This window comes from Drosophila guanche, unplaced genomic scaffold (assembly GCF_900245975.1).
Source record: "Drosophila guanche unplaced genomic scaffold, DGUA_6, whole genome shotgun sequence".
NCBI lineage: Eukaryota > Metazoa > Arthropoda > Insecta > Diptera > Drosophilidae > Drosophila > Drosophila guanche.
This window is the reverse complement of record NW_022995747.1, coordinates 48,726-70,548: the sequence shown is the minus strand read 5'-3', so window position 1 is coordinate 70,548 and position 21,823 is coordinate 48,726. Positions and strand designations below refer to the sequence as shown.

At 44.6% G+C, this 21,823-nt stretch overlaps 4 protein-coding genes and 2 non-coding genes across 6 annotated transcripts; 3 read left to right on the top strand and 3 right to left on the bottom strand.

Moving 5' to 3' along the window:
• Positions 1–12,307: 12,307 nt before the first annotated feature.
• On the bottom strand, positions 12,308–13,268 carry LOC117582966. Its single transcript, XM_034271082.1, has 6 exons — positions 12,999–13,268; positions 12,834–12,941; positions 12,718–12,777; positions 12,615–12,647; positions 12,469–12,555; positions 12,308–12,397 (listed from the first exon to the last, which is right to left on the bottom strand). Exons 1-6 carry the CDS (start codon positions 13,233–13,235, stop codon positions 12,377–12,379), a joined length of 546 nt encoding a protein of 181 aa, XP_034126973.1. The 5' UTR covers positions 13,236–13,268; the 3' UTR covers positions 12,308–12,376.
• Positions 13,269–14,674: 1,406 nt separating this feature from the next.
• LOC117582972 lies at positions 14,675–15,331 on the bottom strand. Its single transcript, XM_034271092.1, has 2 exons — positions 15,152–15,331; positions 14,675–15,099 (listed from the first exon to the last, which is right to left on the bottom strand). The coding sequence occupies exons 1-2, from the start codon at positions 15,305–15,307 to the stop codon at positions 14,773–14,775; spliced, it is 483 nt and encodes a 160-aa protein (XP_034126983.1). The 5' UTR covers positions 15,308–15,331; the 3' UTR covers positions 14,675–14,772.
• Positions 15,332–15,480: 149 nt separating this feature from the next.
• On the bottom strand, positions 15,481–15,964 carry LOC117582973. Its single transcript, XM_034271093.1, has 2 exons — positions 15,747–15,964; positions 15,481–15,699 (listed from the first exon to the last, which is right to left on the bottom strand). The coding sequence occupies exons 1-2, from the start codon at positions 15,951–15,953 to the stop codon at positions 15,562–15,564; spliced, it is 345 nt and encodes a 114-aa protein (XP_034126984.1). The 5' UTR covers positions 15,954–15,964; the 3' UTR covers positions 15,481–15,561.
• Positions 15,965–17,248: 1,284 nt separating this feature from the next.
• Positions 17,249–17,328, top strand: Trnal-uag. The gene has a single exon. It is a non-coding gene; the product is annotated as a tRNA-Leu (tRNA).
• Positions 17,329–17,640: 312 nt separating this feature from the next.
• Positions 17,641–17,720, top strand: Trnal-uag. The gene has a single exon. It is a non-coding gene; the product is annotated as a tRNA-Leu (tRNA).
• A 1,364-nt stretch (positions 17,721–19,084) lies between these two features.
• LOC117583393 (serine protease 7) lies at positions 19,085–21,732 on the top strand. The gene is made up of 3 exons (XM_034271677.1): positions 19,085–19,196; positions 19,558–20,173; positions 21,004–21,732. Exons 1-3 carry the CDS (start codon positions 19,136–19,138, stop codon positions 21,596–21,598), a joined length of 1,272 nt encoding a protein of 423 aa, XP_034127568.1. The 5' UTR covers positions 19,085–19,135; the 3' UTR covers positions 21,599–21,732.
• Positions 21,733–21,823: the final 91 nt, after the last annotated feature.

Genomic DNA, 21,823 nt, shown 5'->3' with positions numbered 1-21,823 from the left:
ATGTGACTGGAAAGAGGGGAGTGCTCACGTTGCGATCTATGTATGTATGTACGTATGTATTGGAGAGTCACACGAGAGTTTTCCCGGAATTAATTCCTTTTGATTAGTTAGGGGCAAACGAAGATTCATTAAACCAACAGAAGAGGCAATTTTGGAAGAGTATTCGGGGCTAAAAATAGAGTTAAATGAATTTGCAGAAATTTGTAGTAAGCATTCCACTCGTTCGAATTATTCCTGAAGTTATGAAATAGTTATTCTCTGTCACCTGCAAGCCCTTACCCCAAATAATTCCATTTGTTTCTATTCTATACCTACATAGTATGTTTGCATGTACATAAATATCTGTCTATCTACTTTTCTAGATCTGTTGGCAATTTTTCGCTGTTTGACCACAGAGTCAATTGGCTCCCATCAATTCGTGGCATTTGTTTGCCTACTCAATGGGTTCCCTGTAAGTGAGTTGCTCATGCGAATAGCACAAAGAAAAGACGGGACAGAAGAAGCTGAATTCATTAACTTTTCCCAAGCTGAGTGCTGCAGTTGCTTGCCCCCAAAATGCTGCAACGCAATGGCCTGGGAGTTCAAAGCTGCTGACGAGTGGTTGAACGGCCTACAATCTACGGCAGGTTGAGCGTTGAGCGAACAAGGCCTGCAGAGCCTGCCTCTGCACGGCTCAAGTGCAAACAATGGGAACTTCGTTAGCCGCTTATCACTGGCCAAACAGGGCCTGCAAGTACGGAGAGGGACCGGAGGAGGTACTGGTTCTGGTTAACAGCTGCAGAAACAAATTATCTTTTGACAAATTGTTCGATGTCAACGATGGGGGAATTGATGTGGCGCTGGATGGGAAGACTGCACACATGGGTTGGGCACGCAGGGCGGTGCAGTCAATGGCTAATCAGTTTGCAGCCGCCTCGTCCGGCTATTAGCTAATAATAGTTGTTGAAGGAAGGAAAGGAAGTGGAGTGCTGAGGCGTGGAGAGGAGAAGAGAGGAGTGGAGAGGAGAGGGGGAGTAGCAAGAGCCATAGAGGAACAGACAGAAAGACATTGCTGCAGACCCCAGAGAGGTGTTTAAACTTTTTCATGGCCAAACCCGGTAAACGTTGCAAATGCAGTTCCAACAATTGCAGCAAAGGAAGGGTGGGTCAGGGGGCAGGAGATAGCATAGCTAAAAAGCAAACGATAAGCCAAAGAGAATGAAGCGAAAAAAGCAAAGGCCAAACAAAAGGCATGAAAAGTGAAACAAATGGCAGTGTCAACGCTGCCAATTGAGTCGTTCGTTGAGTACGCGTATTCCTCTGTATGCACCATCCCAAACACCCTGCCACCCTCTCTTCCACCCCATCAAGCAGCGTTGCCTTGGACTTGGTTATGGCTCTGTTGCCGTCGTAGTCGTCGTCGTCGTCGTCGTCGTCGTCGTCGCCGCCTAGGTTTCAATGCCCCCGCAGTCAGTCTCCCTGCAGTCAAGTCATATGCAAATGCAGACTGAAACGCGGCCGAGGGCCTAGCAACACCAACCATGCAGCAGTGCAGCCATACGGCCACACATTCAAACACTTAGAAACTCACAAAAGAGGAGCCAACACGACTTCTGCACAGTACAGTGGGGCATCTGAGCAGAAAGTTTCCTATGGGTGTCGATCAGAGGGGGTTTCTGTCTTCTGTTCGATGATAGAGTGGTAAGTGTAGGGATATGGACGATTTATCTGCCATTCCGAGAGTGGCGAGTGCTCACTGTACCTCAAGTATGCACTGGGTCTTTCTTTGGGTGTGCGGATTCTAAAGTTAACCGCATGACGAATCACTTCGCATAAATTGAAGCGCTACGTTGCATGCACCACGTCTGGTTAGTCGAGTCCCAGAGGGGGGTGGATGGCAGCCAAGTGGAGGTAGGGGTAGATTTGTGGCTGTTGCTGTGGCTCCTTCGGAGAAATGTGCGTCGCCGTCGCCTCATAATTCTTTAAATGCGAGTGTATGGTCCCAGGTTGGGTATGGGTATGGTTGCGGGGGAGGGGTGTGGCGACGAAGCACAGAACTGACGCGTTGATGAAAGCCTTTGACTGCGACGCCGCAGTCGCCGTCGCTGTTGCAGTCGCAGCTCGTTAAATCCGGCGGCAGTGCCCCTACTCCTCTCCCCCCTTAAGTCTGAAGGGGGTGCCGAACCCGCAAATGCTAACAATTTATTTGCGTGCATGCTAATTACCCATACACTCATACACATATCAGTGGCTGTGTGTGTGTGTATACTCGTATGAGTTTTCTTATCCAGATAACGAAGATAATTCTACGTGAAGTTTTGTTTGTCCACTCAGGGCCTAACCTTTGTAAAGGTAATATGTATATCGGTCAAGAAGGGTTGCCAGTTGTCGGTTAAAAAAATAAGTGAAACTGGCTGTACAGTCTCTATACTCGTACTATACAGAATTCATTATCCCCAAGTCGTTAAATATAATGTACATACATGTGTACATAATTGGGGCTGTGCATAGCGAGATGTGCGAGTTAGTTGATATCTTCCCTAGACACAAGTGTATGTTCCAGCAGTCACGACTCTTCTTCATCTCTGGTGTTCCTACTGTCACTCTCTCTATCATCGACTGCTCCCATTTCGAGGTGGAATGATCAATTCCTTTTGCCACTTGTGATTCTCCAGCTCTCGAGGTGCGTTTGCCGCAGTTGCATACAAGGTCAGTTGCAAGTCTCGTGAATGGGTGTCTCGAGGCGTCACCCGCTGGCGGTGCTCATTCCGTGGGAGTTGAAGCCATAATAAGGGTTTAACTTCTGATATGGCAACAGCCACAGATACAGAGGAGTAGTTCATAAATCTATACTTTAATTGGATTAAATAATGCTCGGCTGGGCTCGGCTTGGCCCGACTCTCGGCTTGTGCTCCGATATCTACTACTCAAAGAGTGCAACACGGGGTTTGGGGGTCGTTGCCTCATTGTTGTCATAGAAGCAGCCGCCACGTCTGACAATCTCTAAGACCCCGACCCAGACCGTGGCACTATGACTGTGCGGCAGGGGGAAGCGCATGGAGCGAGACAGCTTTATTATCTAATTTGTGAGACATGTCGATGCGGATTAGGGTCACACGTATCGGAGAGCAATGCAAAGCTGACAATTGAGATTAAGGAGAGTTGCCTGGCCCAGCTGCACCTACATACACTATGTATACGTACCCGTATATACAGATCTACACACATACATACATACATACATACATATGTATACTGGTTAGATGCTAAATCGAATTTGGTCCGAAACAGACCGATACAGACCGACCAAGACAGAGGTACAAGCAGAACCAGAGGAAGCGTCGTTTTGAGTTTATCTCCGATGCATCCGGTACAGGTTTTTGCATTTGCCTCCATTTGAGGAAGGGTACTTCTTGTGGCTCTGGCTCTGGTTATGGCGTGGGCAGAGCCGCAGACAATGGTCGGGGCCTTTTTAATGAACCCTTGAACTTGACACGGCCACAAGTCAAGGCATGTTGCATTGTCTGGCCAGACATAAACAATAATTAATGTGCAGCAGTGTCAGGCCAGTGCCAAAAGGCCATGACCAAAAATGCAGACAAGGGAGCCAAGCCCAAGCCCAAGCCCAAGCCCAGGCTAAAGCTATATCCAGACCCGGCCCTTCAGAATACCATTGTAAACGATGTCCTCAGGGCCACGTCAGACAAATTTGCGGCCGTCAGCTTAGTACTTTAAATAAAAACACCTTCCAAAAGTTAACTAAAGCTAAGTTAGTTGAGTAGTTTCAAATCCATATCGGCGACTTCACGTTTGCTCACGAAAGGTGAAATAAGTTCACATAAGATCACGTAATTAAGGTAATCGTTACGTAAGGTAAGGTAACATTTAACGTAACGTTACCTACCATCATTAACGTCACTATAACAATATTGTTGCGTGCTCCCCAGGTCTCTGAAAAACGTTTTGGACAACTCAGTTGCGGCCCAACATTTGCTGGCTTACTCTGTTAGTTTGCCGCTTACTTCGAGCCAAGTGAAGTTCTGTTCGAGTCATTTTCAAGGCCAGGCCAAGTAAATGCAATTTCAAGTGCGGACCGCCAAGATTGCCAAGAGAGAGAGAGAGAAAGGGATGGGCAGGACATGGTCAGGGGCAGGAAGGCGTTCTTATTTTTATACTTTAAGGCCTCGGCGTATCTGTCGACACCAGCACAGCAACATCTACCAACAGCGAGCAACAGCGAGCAACATTCGCAATGCAACTTCGTGCACCGCGTGTAAATATTGTTGAAAGGGGTGGTAGGGCGGGCAGTGCAGAGCGGAGAAGACAACGACGACATTAGTGCTAACAATGTTTGCTCTGGCCAGGCGTCGTGCCAATGCATCTCCAACTCCCCGACTCAACGTACAGTGGCCCCAGATTGATTTTCTAGAATGCTGCGGAGATAAGCTCTGATACTCAAGGCAGCAATAAGAACCCAATTCATGCCAACGATTTACCACGTCCAAGCAAAATAATGTGATGGGCAATAGCTTTCCCATTTTAGTTTGTTTTACTTTCAATCCCAACAATTTGAGTCTTTCCGAATCAAGATATTTTTGGCTCTATATTGCTACGATCTTAAACCACTGCCGGTCGATTTTGCTGTTTACTTTGCACGCCGCCTTTGTGCTGATCCCGTGACCAGAGAGAGAGAAAGGAAGACGGAGACAGAGGGCCAGTCTTCTGGCTGTCGCTTTCAAGGTTTTTTGGGTGGGGGCCGCAGTCATCGTTGTTGCTGGAGTTGTCGTCAACGTTCGGTGGGAAGTTCCCGGCATCCCGTCATCTCGGCATGCCAACTGCACATTTCGATGTCATTGAAGATCGCAGTTGCAGTCGGCAGTCGACAGTCGGGAGGCAGCACCGACAGCATGACTGATGAATAGTTGCAGCAACTGTGATGTGGAGACTGGGACTCCTTGTGGGTCCAATTGTGTGTTAATTGGGGTGGGTGTGAATGTGAACCAGTCGGCGGCAGATGGGAGATGAGATGCAGATTCCAGTGGCGGGCAGACGACTGGCAGTCGCGGAATAAAATAATAAAAATGATCCTTATTAAATGCTCAGAACATAAATCATATTTATAGCAATTGAAAGGCGCGCTAAATGCGACGGATCCCGCTCTGAACGAACATCCTTTATCCACCGTCTCTGTTGAGCCATAAATTGTAGAACTAATTTCCGAGGCAACCCTTTGAACTGCCTCTTGGGAAGAGGGGGTACAAGGGTATAACCATCCCCCTTTGGGCCCATAGCTGAATTAGCCCACTTTTGTTGGACGATTTTTTTAGATTTCCCTCTGTTTTTATGTTATTTTTCGTGGCATTTTTAAATTGAATTTTAATTTCCTCGCAAGCCGGAGAAAAACCCTTGCAGCTAATTTAAATTGAGACACATGCAGGCGCCAATAATTAAAAGAGCCCATTTCTTTATTCTTTTTTTGTGGGTCGCCTGCAACTGTTGGCAACCATCCTCAACCTCGGGCCCATCCCAAACCAATCCCGCTGCGACCCCGTGTCCGTGATGCAGTACATTTTCCACATGAAATAACCACAAAAAGTGAAACTTTTTTCGCATTGGAAATGGGTTAAATTTAATTGCTTTTGTCATTTTGATTTGCATTTTTCTCTGTAAGCAATTTGTTGGCCATGTTCAGGGGATCTGGGGCGGGTGCCGGAAGATGGTTGGACAAAACGCTCCCTGGAGTGTCGTCCGTCAGGCGGATTCGTTGGACTTACTTCTACGGCTTCTTACCCGCAGCCAAAGTAGTGAGTTATGAAAATAAATTTATTTTTGTGTGCTTGGTGGTTTTTCTCTTTTGAGGATGATGCTAAAATATTTCTGGCTCCGTCGAATAATTAGAGAAGGGTTAAAGGTTGTGCCACTGTCAGCACTGAGGCTTGGGCCATAAGTTTGGATTTGTACGAGTTTTTTCTTTGATTTATCGAAGGTTGCCGAGTGGTTCTAGGTCCTGTGCTTATCAGCGAACGAAGACGAGCTCTGAAAATGTTCTTGAGCGGAGTCCCAACAACCATTCCATCTGGTACATACAAATGTACATACAACATACATATGTACATACTTATGTACATACTGCATAACGTATTGTATGTTCGATTCGATCCACAGCCATACAACAAATACTTTGATTCTTTATTCGCTAGAATTGCGTCTTGAGTGTATGCTTCTTTTGAGATGTTTTCGAAATTGGTTCGTAATTTATGGCGCTCGCTGACACTTGACACTTGGTGCACGGACATTGTGGCATGTGGAATGAAAGCCACATGCTTAGAAAGGCTGGCATCGGGGGATCGCGTGACAAAACATTTGTCGGGAAAGATTTATAGCAGGCAACTCGAGCAAGTGTAAATATTTGGAATAAATAATCCAAATCAGGGCCTCGAATGGAATTGCTGTCCGTCAGCCGTTGACGACCTCACACCGCCCACAGGGCAGCCAAAGCCATCATATCTGGGGCCATGGATATGGATCGACGCGTTCTCAGACTATTTTTAACACACACATACATACATACATAAAACCATGATGAGGCGATGTCGGAACGTGATTCCCGGACGATAGCCTGAGCACGATTTGCGATTAACCAGGGACGGGACCGAACCCTGCCCCTGCATCCTGGCTGAGAAGTCACTTTTTATTTTGCAGATTGCAACAATGTGGCATTAAATGGACTACCCATGGTTCCCAGTCCCAGTCGCATTGGCAGCCAACAACCGCAGTCGAAAGTTATCTGTGTAAAACAGGGCCACGATAGGGTTAAATAATTAAAAGCCCATTGTGCTGTTATGGGGATAGAATGCATAGGAATGGGGGGTTCCCTTCTAGTTGCTCTCCACATGTCGTGTCAGGCCGAGAAACCTCCTGCCTTACTTTAATTTCAGCTCCTTTCGCTGTGACACACATAGATACTCAAACACACACGTTGATGATATAGAGTCTACCTACTGACACCGACTAAAGATACAATTGTGTCTACTGGCGGACTCTTCACTACTGCCCGCTCTCCTACCCCTTATCCAACATCTCCCTCTCCCATTCACCCTTTCTGCAGAAGCGATCGTTGTGCAATCAGTGAAGCATTAAGTACGATCGCCTTCGCTGCCTTTGGCTGCTGTCCCTCTCTTTCCCCTTCCGAGCACACTTTGTATACCCTTACAGAAGGTATTACGATTATGATCACATATGTATGTACGTATGTACATATGTGCAACGCTACATAAATAAATTGTAATAAATAAAATGTATTAAATCAGAGAAACGAAACAGCGAAATCATTAGAAAAGGCCACTCCAATTAAATCAGAATGTATCACCATACATATGTACAATATTAAATATGTAAATCTCCAATTCAAAATATCGATCTGGAAGGGTATCTGTAGCCTCGGCCCACGAAGCTCGTGTGTTGTCGCGAACCATGCTTTTATGCTGTGGCACGTAATGCTGGAAACATCGGAACATTCGTTCGTTCGTTTGTTCGACTATATACATAGCCTGTTCTCTCTATATATGGACATGACACACACATGAACAAAACCCTTGTATACATGGAAGTGGAGGCTTGTGTGGGGATGGGGAATATGCATGTTGTCGCTGGAGGCTCGGGACACTAAATAAAAGCGAAACTTGTTTGCGATTTCTCAGTTTGCCTCTCTCTGTTTTTTCCTTCTTTTGGCCTGTTTTCTGGTGCTCCGGCGGTTGTCTGCTGGTTGGGGGCCTTGGATGGTTGGGATCCTGCATTTCAAACTTGAACTTGTGTGTGTGTTTGTTGGAGGTGGAAGTCCAAGGAGAGCAGCACCAAGTGAGTCTCCCTTTCCGTCTCTTTCTTATGTCAGTTTCGCTGCTGGTGCTTCTCCTTCTGCGGTTTTTCAGTCTTCTGCATCTTTTTGTTTCTTTCCTGCGGTGATGATATCATTTCTGTCATGTGTGTGCGGGGCTGTGTGTTTGTGTGTGGCAGTCAGACAGTTGCTACTTCACATTCTGTCTCCCCCCTCTCAACGACTCCACGATCCACCTATTCGCTTAATTTAATCGTTTTTTTTTTGCGGCACATTATCTCTTTATCAGTTGACAGAGAAGACCTTGAGACGCCTGCCTCGCTCGCTGCCCATTACGCTGCACTGCTCTGCTTAGAAGGGTTCGTACAGTGGCTGGACGGTGAGGGGTATGACAGGAAGCCGTCTCCCTCGCGAATTGGGTAGCAAATAAAGAAAATCCGTTTCAATTCAAAGCGCTTTCAAGGGCCAATCAAAATGGAAACACTGCATTTGCCCCGGCTCCGTCTCCTACAAAAGATAACTCGAAAAGAGGGAAACCGAAACCAAAAAAAAAACAGACACTCAATTATAATTATAATAACCCTGATGATAATGAAGCCGGCCCACTGTTAAAGCAGTTTGCATTTTTGGGGGATCTTCGAACACGAGAAACAGGTTGAGGTACACCTATGTGTGGTATGTACACACATATGTACATATGTTTGTATGCAAACTACCATTTGCACACATTTTTGGATATTTATTTGTATGCCAAAGAAAAAATAGGCAAGGGATTATCAGTGTGTGGCAGAGTGAAGAGAGTAGAGAAGGCGTACACAGCATAAAACAAAACAAAATTATAATAAATATAGTTATAAAAATCGTGTTTATGAAAACCAGCAGGAGCAGCCGCTTATCCATATGTCTTTATGACAGTCATAGTCATAGGTGTATGTAGTACATTTTCTGACATGTTTTGGATAATATGTACATATGGAGGACATAAGGACATGATGGAGAACCATCAGAACATTCTGAAGTCAGAAATCGGTCTCGACTATATTCTCTTGTGCCAAAAATATAGTACTATCAGAGGAGACCTGAGATCTGAACGGATGCAGCTGTTTATCAAAGGGTATGTATGGAAATTGATTTTTTAATTGCATTGCACATTTTTATGTTCATACATATGTACATACATATGTAGATGTTTCGTGTGCACTGCATTGACAGAAGGTTGTACCCAGCCCTCGTATTTTTTAATTAAAAATTTAAAACTCCACCTTAGGATCAGACTCATCTGATGCTCTGATGCATAAAAGAAACATTCAATTTGTCAGTAATTGCAATTGTGCCTGTCATTGGGGAATCTTTCCCAGAGTACTGGCACCTTGAAATCCTTCTCCGACATAAATCAAGAGTTGCTTTCTGTTCTTCACGTTCCACCCTACGTGGATATTGTTATTCTCACCTCTTCGCAGTGTAACTGTTTTGCCTCTTCTCTGTCAACGTCTGTTTACCCCACAATTTACATTTTTTTTTTAAATTGTTTTCTCCACTTTATTTTCATTTATTCTGTGTCATGCTCTATCATCATTAAAACGTCCAAATCGCTTCCTTTGTACCTCTATTTTTCGGCAACAATTTGCTTATCTAGATTTAACATCAACAGGCGGTAGACATGGGCACAGGGTAGGGATGGGGCTGGTGTTGGTGGCACAGATAGGGGCGGTGCCAGAAGGGGACCGGCGGCTGTTGGTGGCATGAAAATCACTTGAGCGTGTTTCCTTTTGACCAGGCCCTGTCGGTTGGGAGTTTTGGGCTTTATGTTTGCAGGTTGTGTAGTTTTCCATCCCATTCCATCCCACCTGCAGTATTTTCACACTCAGTTCATTTAATTTAATTTGTGTATATTTTTTCGGCTGCCTCAAAGAAGGAAACGCATTGTAAACTGATACCAGCTTAACAGCTTTCGGAACCCTGGATCCTGCAGAGGTGTTGCAGAGTGTTAGAGAGCGTGGTTCAGTGTGTGCCTAAGCATTAATTAATTTTAATGAAGCTGTTGCTGTGCGAGTAGTTTTCGTGGTGCGTGTGAAGTGTCGCAAATTACAGACAATAAGCCCCCAAATGTGAGACGGATGGAAATGTTTGGAGTGACAGCTGACAGCCAGCGCTGTGACGATTAATGCTGCAGTTAGACCTCTGAATTGGAGTAGCGATTCGCATCTGATTTCAATCTTGAGTCTGAATCTAAAGTTGAGGTTTTGGTTTTGGTTTTGCTCAAGTGGCTGCGTTCCAGCAGATAAGGCAGCCTTTGGCTTCGCTTTGGCCATACGACGTAATCAAAAACCAGTTTATAAAAAGGAAAAAAAAAACCTTCAGTTTAGGGATTTTTCTGCTCCTCTTTGCCACAGTCCCGTCCTGTGGCCGTGTCCGTGGATACATGTACATACAAATGTACATACTTATGCATGTATTGCTTGTTGCATGAATGTGTATGTATTTATGTACATATGTATCTAGAGACGTGTTGTTTGGTAACCCTTTTTGACACACAAACACCATTGCAGTAGTCAGCTGAATGCATGTGCGTGCCCATTGCATCTGCCGATAGTTTGATTCTAGGTTTATTTAGGGAAGATGGATGTACGAGCTCTCGATACATACTCGAAAATCAGAAAATCGTTTGCAATAACCAATTAAATTAGGCTTCTATCGAATGGAGTGTGTCATATTTGCAAAAAATCTCTGGTTTGGGTGTAAACTTCAAGGTTAAATTTACATGTACGTGTACCGTATGTATTTATGTATATAATTATGTGGAATTAAATACTGATTTCTTATGCAATGTCGGAGTGATGCGCCCTCCTATCTTTATAGAACTTCATCACCTTTTCCCTACCTTTCTTAATGTAAGTATGTATGTATGTATGTACAATTCACACACACACACAAGCACATTAACCATAAAGTATGGCATTATATGTATATGTACATATGTACATGCATACATATATAAACATATCCATACATACATAAATTGTTTATGAAATTCTCTTGACTCCTTTTGGTTCTGTTTTCAGCTTTTGTGGTTTTTGTTGTTTCGCATTATGTATTTTCGCTTGGCTTTTGCAGCTCTTTCTGTCTTCTGTTCTCCACCATTCCCGCACGATGTAGTCTGCTGCTATTGTTTATTCCGCTTTGGCTGCATTCTCACTGTCCGCATCTGTCAAGTGTCCGTCTGTCGGTTGCTCCTTAGACCTTGACCACTAACATAGAAACTGCTCGAAACCGGTTAACGAGAAAACTCGATTTGCACCACGATTTACCGCCACTGTCCTGTCCCGGAGACTCCCCAACCCAACTACCTTTCAACCATTCCCATTATCGAGTCCCATACCTGGGTACATGTACACAATGTACATTCATGCATATGAAGGTACATATGTATGTACAATATGTATGCAATACCTACACACAGGTATGACTGAATGAATCTGTGAGCAGTGGATCCATGTGTGTGATTCAATTACCGAATCACACCCACAACCAACGCCAATCCGAATGAAGGTCTTCCAGCTGTGAAACCGCCAATTAATGGCCCAAAGGCTGACTGACAGTGTCACAAATTATTAAATTGGTTTTCTATTATAATATTAACATCTAATGGTCACACGCACCGCGCTCGGTCGTGCCCCAACTTGAATAGCAGGCCGTGCATTTTAATTGCTGCGGGATTTTGTGTGCCATGAAGCTTAACCAAAGGGTTGCCGAAATTAATTACCAAAATGTTTGTTAATGCTCATAATTACAGGGGAGAAAGAGTCGTGAGTATAAACCAAGATCGGATGTGTGTCGTGATATCGAAATTTGCCGCTCAATAAAGCGACTTAATGACAGACCTACTACAGACGACTCCCGGAAATGTCTTCCGGAGCTGCAAGCAGCTCTGCCCTCATAGGCACCCCCATCATCAGCAGCACCGTTCCTGGTGACCTAATTTCAGTCTCTCGAGGACCGAAAGTAATGGGAACAAAAGCAGTATAGTTGGCATAATAATAAGTACAGGAGAGCGACTATCTAGCATTGGTAGCCAAAGGTACAGATACACCTAAATACTGTCGGCTTCCTGCAATCTGACAGTTATTGTGACTCATCATGCACTAAACTATAGACGATTTGGTGTGAAAAGCCATGGTATATGCATTGCCAATTTCAGGGAACCTTCTCCAAGTCTACACTGAATTTTTTAATAGGTTTATGTGTCAGCACTTAAGGCTCTTTGCTGTTATTATTGTGGGTAATTTGATACCTTAATGTTGCCGGGAATCACGTGATTCGAGTTTGATTCTCATTTGACCCCCTTTTCGGATTCCCTGTGGATCGACAACATCTGCATCTGGATCTTGAGGTGACCTTGTTTATGGTTCTTCAGTTTCAAAACAACCCAACTAATTGATGCTCAACTTGTTGATAAACTTCGCCCCCAAATTGGAACATAAAAGAGGCACTCACTAAGCTCACCAAGCGATTGGCTATTTATTTGGTAAATGAATTGCTCCATCAGCCGCAGCGTCTGATTCTTCAGAGGTTGGTGAGGGCATTCTATAGGGAGTGGCGGGAGGAAGTGCTCATAATATTAGCAACTGTAGATTACTGAAAAATGAACTACTTACAGCCAGATCCCCCAGACCTTCGTTCAACTTCTTGATATAAGGGGCAGCAGCATCGGCGGCAGCGGCGATCGTCTTGGCACTCACAGCCTGAAGATAAAAGATATTTAAGAATTGCGTTGGGTGAAAGTGTTCAGGGGAAAACTTACTCCTTCTTCGGCTATGATAGAAGCACCATTAGACTACGGGTAAGAAAGATGCAGAAATAGTCAGCACTCAAAGGTGGGATATTCTAAGATTATTCTCACTTACAGAAAGACTACGAGCCTGTGGTCCGCCCTTTACTTGCACGCTGAGAATGGTGATGGCATTCTAGGGAAATAAAGCGTTAGATCACCATCCAGGTTTTTTAAATACTCAAAACTTGCAGCCAAATCACCCAAGCCAGTGCCTACACCACTTAGAACGTCCCCGAGAAGGTTCGAGGCTTCGGGCTGGACATAATCTGTCTCGACGCTGATGCTGGTTATGGCATTCTACGGAGGAAAGTTGGTTAGAAGGCTTTCCAACTGGGTAAGAATCGACTGGCTTACAGCCAGATCGCCTAAACCATTGGCCATGTCGCTCAGGATATTCAGGGTTTCCGGTTGAACAAACTCGGTCTGAGAGGCTCCGACAGCATTAGCCAACTGATGCCAAGCCTTTTCTCCGGCCACAGCCACCTGTGAGGCATCTCCCATAAGGCTGCCGAAGGTAATGGTTCCCGCCGCGGCCTGGTAGGCCAACAAGGCGGTGGCCATAATTGTGAAAGCTTTGAATGTTGCTGGCATGTTGTCTAATGAAGTACTGATTGGGTTCTCGGTCAAATAATGCATTTATAGCCTGTTCTTATCACTATCACGAATGCAGAGGTACGATTATCAAAAACAAATCAGACTCAAGTAGTGGGCAATGACTCAGCCCTATCGGTCGGGCGGCTTTGATTGATGGCCAAATGGGTTATCTGACTGAAGTCGGGGCATTTCTCGACCTATCTGTGATATTATAGAGGCTTAGATTTTCCGTCTCGAGTGGGTTTCGGAATGTTTAAGGGAATGTCTGAGGGAGCAGAAAATAGCGGGTTTAAAATATAATATAAGGTAGTCAAAAAAAGGTAAACACAGCGGCTATCTCGAGAGCAAGTACTTGAATATATTTGGAATCGCAATGGAATTAATTACGCTCATTACGATATTTGACTCAATACACATATCGAAAACGATTCAAATTTAATTATTTTACAGCTAAAAAAGACTAGCAATCGAATGCGCGAGGCTGGATGCAACAGTTTCCGCAATGTCTGGCTTTTGGTTACCTGGTCAGTGCTGGCAGCGACCTTATCAGTTGCGGATATCTAAAGAAAATATAGGAGAGCTGATTGCATAAATACTATTCCGATGAACTGTTCACTAATCGTTGAAAACGCAGGAGTTGCTGAAGAATCAGAGGAAGAAGACCTATGGGAAGACTAAAATGAGATAGACCATTAATTAGCATTCTGCAGGACATGTTGAATTTGTCGTTCGGTAAACTCACAGAGGACTGGACCTCCTTTTCCAGAGAGCCGATTTCATCACTGCCAATTTGTTCCTAGCAAAAGAAAATAAATTTGTGCTTTAAATTTCCCATCCCATAGCATTCCGTTCAAAGTTAATGGCGCTGTGTGTGGCCTGCTGCTCGAAATCGGTCCCCTCGTCTCCCAATTCGTGGCCAAGCTCTGAGGCGTCCTGACCTATCTCATTTTAAGGTTCTCAAGGTTTTCTCCCTTTATATACCGAAAAGACAAATTGATATAAACTCCGATATGGATATCTGAACATTCAGCCACGGCCAGGTCGGGCCACGACTCTTACGTCTGGTCAAAGTTCTTATCTAAGGAGCTAGAGTGATCAATCCGTTTTATAACCAAACAATGCTTCTATCAATAGTTGGCCACAGACCGGGTTAATTTTTTCGAAAACAACTACAGTGTCTTAATGTTTATTGGATAACCTTATTTCATGGTATTGATCAAGCAATGACTGTGTGTTCTGGGGTATCTGGGGTTCTCACATTCTATATTATTTCCTCTCTCAAATCGACCTTGCAATTCACATTCCTAATTTGAAATTCCTCAAGGAAAGCTTTCCAGTAGCTGTGTTCCAACTATAAATACACACGTTTGAGTGGCGTAAGTCATGCAAATGCTTAATAATTGATCAGCTCATATTTGGGAATAGTATAGAATTTGTGTGTTTTATTTTGCATAGATGTGTACATATAATCGATTGATCAACTATGTTCTTATCTGTGATTAATTTTGCTTGTAAATAAGAATAATAGTAACTGTTAGATATCTTCACCTTTAAGTGGAAAAGACTCGAAAGGATTGGGCAATCCGTTTCGAAGTCTCTTCCCCCGAGTCCGCAGCATCTTTGGCTGAATGGTGGGCGAAGACTGATCCACTGTCGGCTTGGAGTTTCCACGGTTTTGAAAGTTAAAGTTTATAAAGTACGTTGGCTGCTGTCGTCGTTTGGCACTGTGTCTTTCGGAGGGATGGTCGCCCTGTGGCTTGGAATAACTAATTTGGACTATGGCGTTCTTGATGGGCTGGATTCGGAACATCTTCTTGTCAGGGCTTGGCGTAGCCCGCTCCGTAAATGGTTTTCCATGGGACTATAAAAAGTTATTGTAGGCCCAGAAAACCGTCTCTTCGGATTTGACTCACAACATTCCTCTTCAACTCGTTGTCCATTTGGACGGCTATCTTCATGTCTTTCTTCATTTTCTTTATGGAGTCCCGGAATTCAGATTTCTGTACGCTTCCCTGAATCCACAGTGGCGACAGGACAAGGTTTACGAGTACTACCAAAAGTGCCCTCATCTTCCTACTGACAAAGTAGAGCTACTGTCGGATAGGGAAAATCGTTTCGATTCAGTAAGCTACGATTTAAAGTGTGAAGATTTACCTATTTGTATTCGTTTGGGTTCCAATCAAATGCATTTCTTGATTGTAGATTGTAGTCTCTGCCAAACCCAAGTGTATAAAGAAAAGACTTGCTGAGTTCCACATTCAGGGTAAACAAATATGACGATGGTTGTGAGGTTATTACACTTGTGTTTTTCGTTGTCAAATTACTAAGAACTCCTTCGTGTCGGGTGCTTTCGTTTGGAGAACTCGAAGAAAATGGAGTACGTCTGGCCGGGCTTGCCGTTGATTTGCGTGGGCGCCCTCTTGCCTGAGGTCTCTTTCTTTATGTGTTCCCCCAGTTTCTGCTGTGTGATAGTTTAGTTTCAGGAAGTTCCGTTTGGAGAAGACTTACAAACTGATTTACGATGCTCTGGCTCTGAAACGCACTTATGCGTTGTCCGGATTCCATGTCCTTGGCCATTCGATACATGTCCGCCTCGATGCGCTTTTCCCCCTGCTGGCCCTCTGCTATCGAAGGGGCTTGGTGGAGCAGCAGAATCAGGCCGAACAGGGCCATTATTGATTCCACTGTCAAGCTCACCTGCCTTTCCTGACCCATTTGCCGCTTTAAACGGAAGACGCGCAGTCAAAAACCTAATTCACTTAATCTCCGATTCTCCTTATACTTGTTCTCGTCAATTGTCCACGCTCCAAATGGGAAAATCGATTCGTTGCAGTGTTTTAATTTCGGATCTTAAGTGCCAGAGTATATGTGTCAGTGGTAGCTGGCCACTCTCAGAAAAGTCTCCGTAGCCCTTGCCACGATTTATTGCCATTTTTATTCAGCATGCAAGCGACTCGATGGATTTTTGCATAAAACGCTTCCCAGCTTCCCAGTTACACACAACATATGTATGTACTATGTATGTATGTATGTACATGCCGTACATACATATCCTCACTCGCCTAATGTAAACAAGTTATAAAATACTCGTAAAAAGCGGAGCGAAACTATGGCCACATAAAAAGGCTATAAAATCTGTTGCTATTATTACTTGCTACCGTCCTGAATAAAAATTATAAAAGCCGGAACGAGATGAGTTCATCACTGGTCGAGACTTCGTATACTCTTGCAAGATCCGAAATGTAAATAAATATATGTTGTATATGAGTACATAATAGCAACAAGTCTAGATCTGATCCAGGAAACTCTTCTCAAATATGCATGTACATATGTTTGTATGTACCCGCTGTTAGGGTATGCTTACTATAACCAAACAAAGCGGTGACAGAAGGAACAACAACCATTTTTTACGGCGATGCGAAATGCTAAAATCGTAAACCAACAACAACGTGGGGTGCTTGCGACATCTAGATGGGCACAGGACTAGGAACAGGGGGTAGAATCAAAGGTATCCTGCCCCGCTGTAACCCCAGACCCGACTCTCATTATCGCAAAATCAAAATGCGTTTGTCAATGAATTAGAATCGCTTTGATGGCGTTGGCAGTCGTAAAGTTTTCTCCGTTTACCGCTTTTACTATCGAACTATAGCGTACATTAGGGTGCAGACAAACACAAAACAAGTATATTGTAAGGTTCTACATTGTTAATAGACAACCGCATACAAATAAATATGTTTAAAAGAGTTAAATCGCCTGCGTATTATATTTTAATATATTGAAACGCTAAGACGGAGAAACTAAAGATTAATGATACGGGAAAAAGGAATTTAAAAAGAGTTAACAGCTTGCCTGCCGTCTAAGCGCATATGCACACTACTACTGTCTACTACTTTTCCGTGAGAGCAAAGGCAACACTGCAGCATAAATCATCCCCAAAACTATGCCAGAGTACATATAACGAACGGGCCCACCGTGCCTTCATGTAGTGCTTTTGACACGAAACGGGCACAGGCAGCGTGGCCGAGCGGTCTAAGGCGCTGGTTTTAGGCACCAGTCCGAAAGGGCGTGGGTTCGAATCCCACCGCTGTCAGAATAACAAAGAACGTTTTTTTTGGTGTTATTTTTTAGTGTTCAACATTATATTTTATAATATTTCAATAAATAACAAAATTTCAAATAACGATAAATCGTGCTCCTTAAAAGAATTTTAATTCCACTCGCATTTGGAAATCTAATGGTGAATGTAATATTTATGGATAGTCACAGAATAAAATGGGTTGCGTGTACTTTGAATATAACTCTGAATAATAAAAACTTAAAAGCATTGTTCTCATTTTTGAAAAATGTTTTAGATATTTGTTAGCGCAGTCGTTAGCAACCCCCTGGCAGGTCGGCGACAGAAGGCAGCGTGGCCGAGCGGTCTAAGGCGCTGGTTTTAGGCACCAGTCCGAAAGGGCGTGGGTTCGAATCCCACCGCTGTCACAACGTCGTGAAAGTATTTTTTTCCACGCACAACGTCGTGGAAATATTTTTTCCACGAACGATATCCTCTTTGGATTCCAGCAGCATCAAAGGATGTTTTCTCTTTTACATATTCCACGCCTAATTAGAAACCGCCAACGAGTCAGACCATCAGAGTCGTGAACCCCTCTAACCCAGGTCCCGTTCCCGGCACTGACAACGTTTATCTGGCGTTGACATATCCCGTTTGCTCCGTTTTCAACATAAACCCTTTTGCGGTAACATTTTGATCCCGTTAACAACCCGCGGTGCGGACCGAAACTCAATGAAAGGGAAATGTCAGGAAATTAAAAGGGTTTGCGGTTCAAGATGCGGAGTGTTCTTTGAAATTGATGATTAGATGAAAGTATCAAATTTCGGACAAGCCCTGTGGATAGTTCTAAGCTCCCACTGACTCTTTCATACCACAAATAATGTCAGGATTGTATAGATTTGCTGCTGAGACATTAGGGCAGTGCTAGTAATGAGCTAGTCGTAACAGTAGGTTTATATATTTAGAGCTATGGAAAATTTTTTGTAATTTTTCCAAAAGACAAGCCAATCGACTCATTAGGAACTGGTTTAACAGATGACGGCGACAGAGACATCGTTAGGACGGACAGTCCAGTCTTGGTTAGACTTAACACGCCCCTAATCGGGTAAATCACACTGCGCATAGGGGGAAATGACTGAGAAGATTTCGAATTACACTCGAAATATCGCTCGAGCCAATATGTTAGTGCAAATGTATGTATGTATGGTTGTACATATGTATGTATGTATACTCAATTGCAGATGATGCATGACAAATGGGCAAATCCATAAAGGGATGCTGGTGCTAAACTATATAGAACACTTTTATTGCATGACAGGTGGATCGATGAGTGTACCATGAACATAGGTTCCGCTTTAACAACTATACTTTGATCTCTACTTCCTCTATTATCAGCGTGTGACGCGGATTGGAATTTCAGAGCTGCCGCTATTGTTCTGAGGTTTTTGCTTAGATAGAGTTCATTGCACCTTCTGTGGATGCTTTTCTGTAGCATAATTTTTCGGTAGTCTTGCTCCGCTGGAAAACCTTCAATGTCACCCAGTGGCATGCATCTCTTAGGCATTTGCAAACTATCAGTAAATACTTTAACCACAAAAAACGAGCCGGGGAGAGAGAATAGAACAGACGCTCTTCATTGATACGAAACCCGAATGCGGCCTCGGCGACGGCGTCGGCTCAAGAACCGAGCAAACGAGGCTTGAACGAAGCTTGGTCTGTCGCCGAAGCTGATGCTGTGGCTATAAAAAGGTGATGCAAAATGCAGGCATCTCACAGTTTATTTTATGGGTCAAGTGGAATCGTTCGATCACAAGCGAATAAGAGAATATAATTAATAATAAAAATGAAAGTGTTTGCGGCGGTATTTATCTGCATTCTGATTGCCAACGTTACAAGGGCCCAATGTGAGTGTCAAGTCCAGTTCGCTGGAATGCCAGTTAATGGCGATATCGCTTTACAAAATCCCCAAAATGAGTGGGAATCGCACAAGTGCGAGAGAGTGCAGTGAATAATTCTAATTAAGCCGGTTCTACCAGTTCAAAATTCGAATGCACGCGCCACGCTCAAGTGGGGTATTGCACAGAGTAAAGCGATTGGTGAGCATGATGTGCATGACTGAACCACAGAATTGGCTCCTCTTTAAAATGTCCCATGTTGCAGTTGGGCAGACGACCGCAAGAATGTCGCCGGGGGGATCGCTTCTCTGGGAGTCCCCTAAAAACAAGATGTTGATGGTAATTATTTTCTGCTTTCTTGCTCTTCTAGATGCCCGATGTGTGAACCCGAACCAGAGGGCCGGCCTTTGTGTGCACATCAACGAGTGCCAGACCCTCTACTCGGTTTTGCAACAGGCCAGCATCTCGACGCTGGAGAAGCAGTTCCTCAAGGCCTCTGCCTGTGGGATGGGCACAGACAACCGTCCCTTCGTCTGTTGCACTCAGGACACGGGCTACACGAGAAACAGGCGCGTCACAACCCCCTTTGCGGACTATGACGGATTTGGTGGGGACTGGAGAGAGGAGAGCCAAAACAACTTCGCATTTCCTAATGAAGCACGTCGCTCCTGGAACTTTGGAGGTAATGGCCAAAGATTTGACCCTAATTCGGCTCAAACACAACCGCGGGAACAGTCGATCACCGGCGATGGCTCCAGCCTCCTTCCCCAGCCCCCCATCTGCGGTGGTATTGCCATCAAGAACAGAATCTACGACGGCGAGGACACCGACCTCAACGAGTTCCCCTGGATGGTGCTCATGGAGTATCGCAGACGTGACGGTAACGGCCTCTCCACGAGCTGCGCGGGATCGCTGATCAATCAGAGATACGTTTTGACAGCAGCTCATTGCCTGACGGGCCGCATCGAAAGAGAGATTGGACCACTGTAAGTGTGCATTTGGATTTACCTTTTGAAGGGGATTCCTGCCATGAAGTTATAGTTTGCATAGGTGAATCCAGAGTTCTGTTGATTGGTTCAGAGGGGATTTCTAATTTGGACTGGTTTTTGGCGTAGGAAGTGTAAGAAATGCGTGGGACTTACACATTTTAAGTAAATTCTTATGTATGTCTGCGGATGTCGAAAGGGGGACTTCAATTATTAGAGTCTGTGGGGTTCCTAATCTTAAAGTAGGGCCATAGGGGATTTCTACCTTATAAATGCATTGTGGAGTTTCCGTATGGCCAAGTGGGAATTTCAGTATCTAACACATACCCATTGATCCGATTAATGAATGGAATGAAGCCCGACTCCATACAGAATCAAGTTCTCCTTTCCGGTATTTGTGGTACTATGACTATTCCCGTCAAATCCAGTTCCAGTTAATGGGCGAAAGTGGCTTATTCATGTTTGTTTGTGCGCTAATTCCGGGAAACAAGCTGCATTCTCCGGGTAATAATCAAGTTCAAAGGGATCCCCAGAGCTCTAATGCTTTGACTGTCGTGGGTCGACTCTTGGTTAATTTAAAGAATATTAATTAGCTCGATAGACGGCCAAAAACCAGATCCAAAGTGTTTTGCTGCCTGCTGGCTTGTTATGATTCACAATCAGCTGGAGCGATTGAGCGAAGCAGGGCGCCAAAGTGGGGTCAGGGAGGTTCTCCAACAAGACGCTACGCTCTTAATTTCGGTTGATTTTCAAGCACCAATTAGCAGACTAATTCTAGTGTTTAATGGTCTGCGTTTAAATGTTCATTCTATCTGTGTATCTCAAAACAGCTCCTCGGTTCGTTTGGGCGAGCACGACACGCGCAGTGCGGTTGACTGTCCCAGCGGTGGAGGAGGTTGTTCTCCCGAGGCCCAGCGCCTAGGCTTCGAGGAAATCCGTGTGCACGAGTCCTACAGAGAGAAGTCGCCCAACCAGATCCACGACATTGGCCTAGTCCGCCTGGAGCGCAATGTTCGCTACTCGGATAGCATTCGACCTATTTGCCTTCCCGGAGTCGTGGGTTCGGAGTCGCGGCAAGGGGGGCAGGAGTTCACGGTCGCCGGATGGGGTCGCACTCTGAAGATGGCGAGAAGTCCGGTGAAACAGAAGGTAGTCGTGAACTACGTGGAGCCGTCGCGATGTCGCCAGAGGTTTGCCCAGATCAAGATCAATGTGGAGCCGACTCAACTGTGTGCTGGCGGACGGTTCCGCCAAGACAGCTGCGACGGTGACTCCGGCGGGCCCCTTATGCGGTTCCGAGACAATGCCTGGGTCCTCGAGGGCATCGTCTCCTTCGGTTACAAGTGCGGCCTCAAGGACTGGCCGGGAGTCTATACGAGTGTCACTGCCTACGACATCTGGATTAGACAGAACGTGCGGGCTTAGAACCCTCACTGAAAAAGGGTATCCGCTAGATTAAGTTCAAAGCTCAAAATGTGATCTATTTTACTGATAGATTAATGTAGAAACTAATTTAGATTGTTTAACATATAATCAAATAAATGAAATCCTTCAACTAACAGCGCTTGCGTCGTCTCTTATGCCTTGATCACAGAGTAACCTTAAATATGCTGTTTTTTTTCCTATCAAAAGTGATTGAACTGTTCTGAA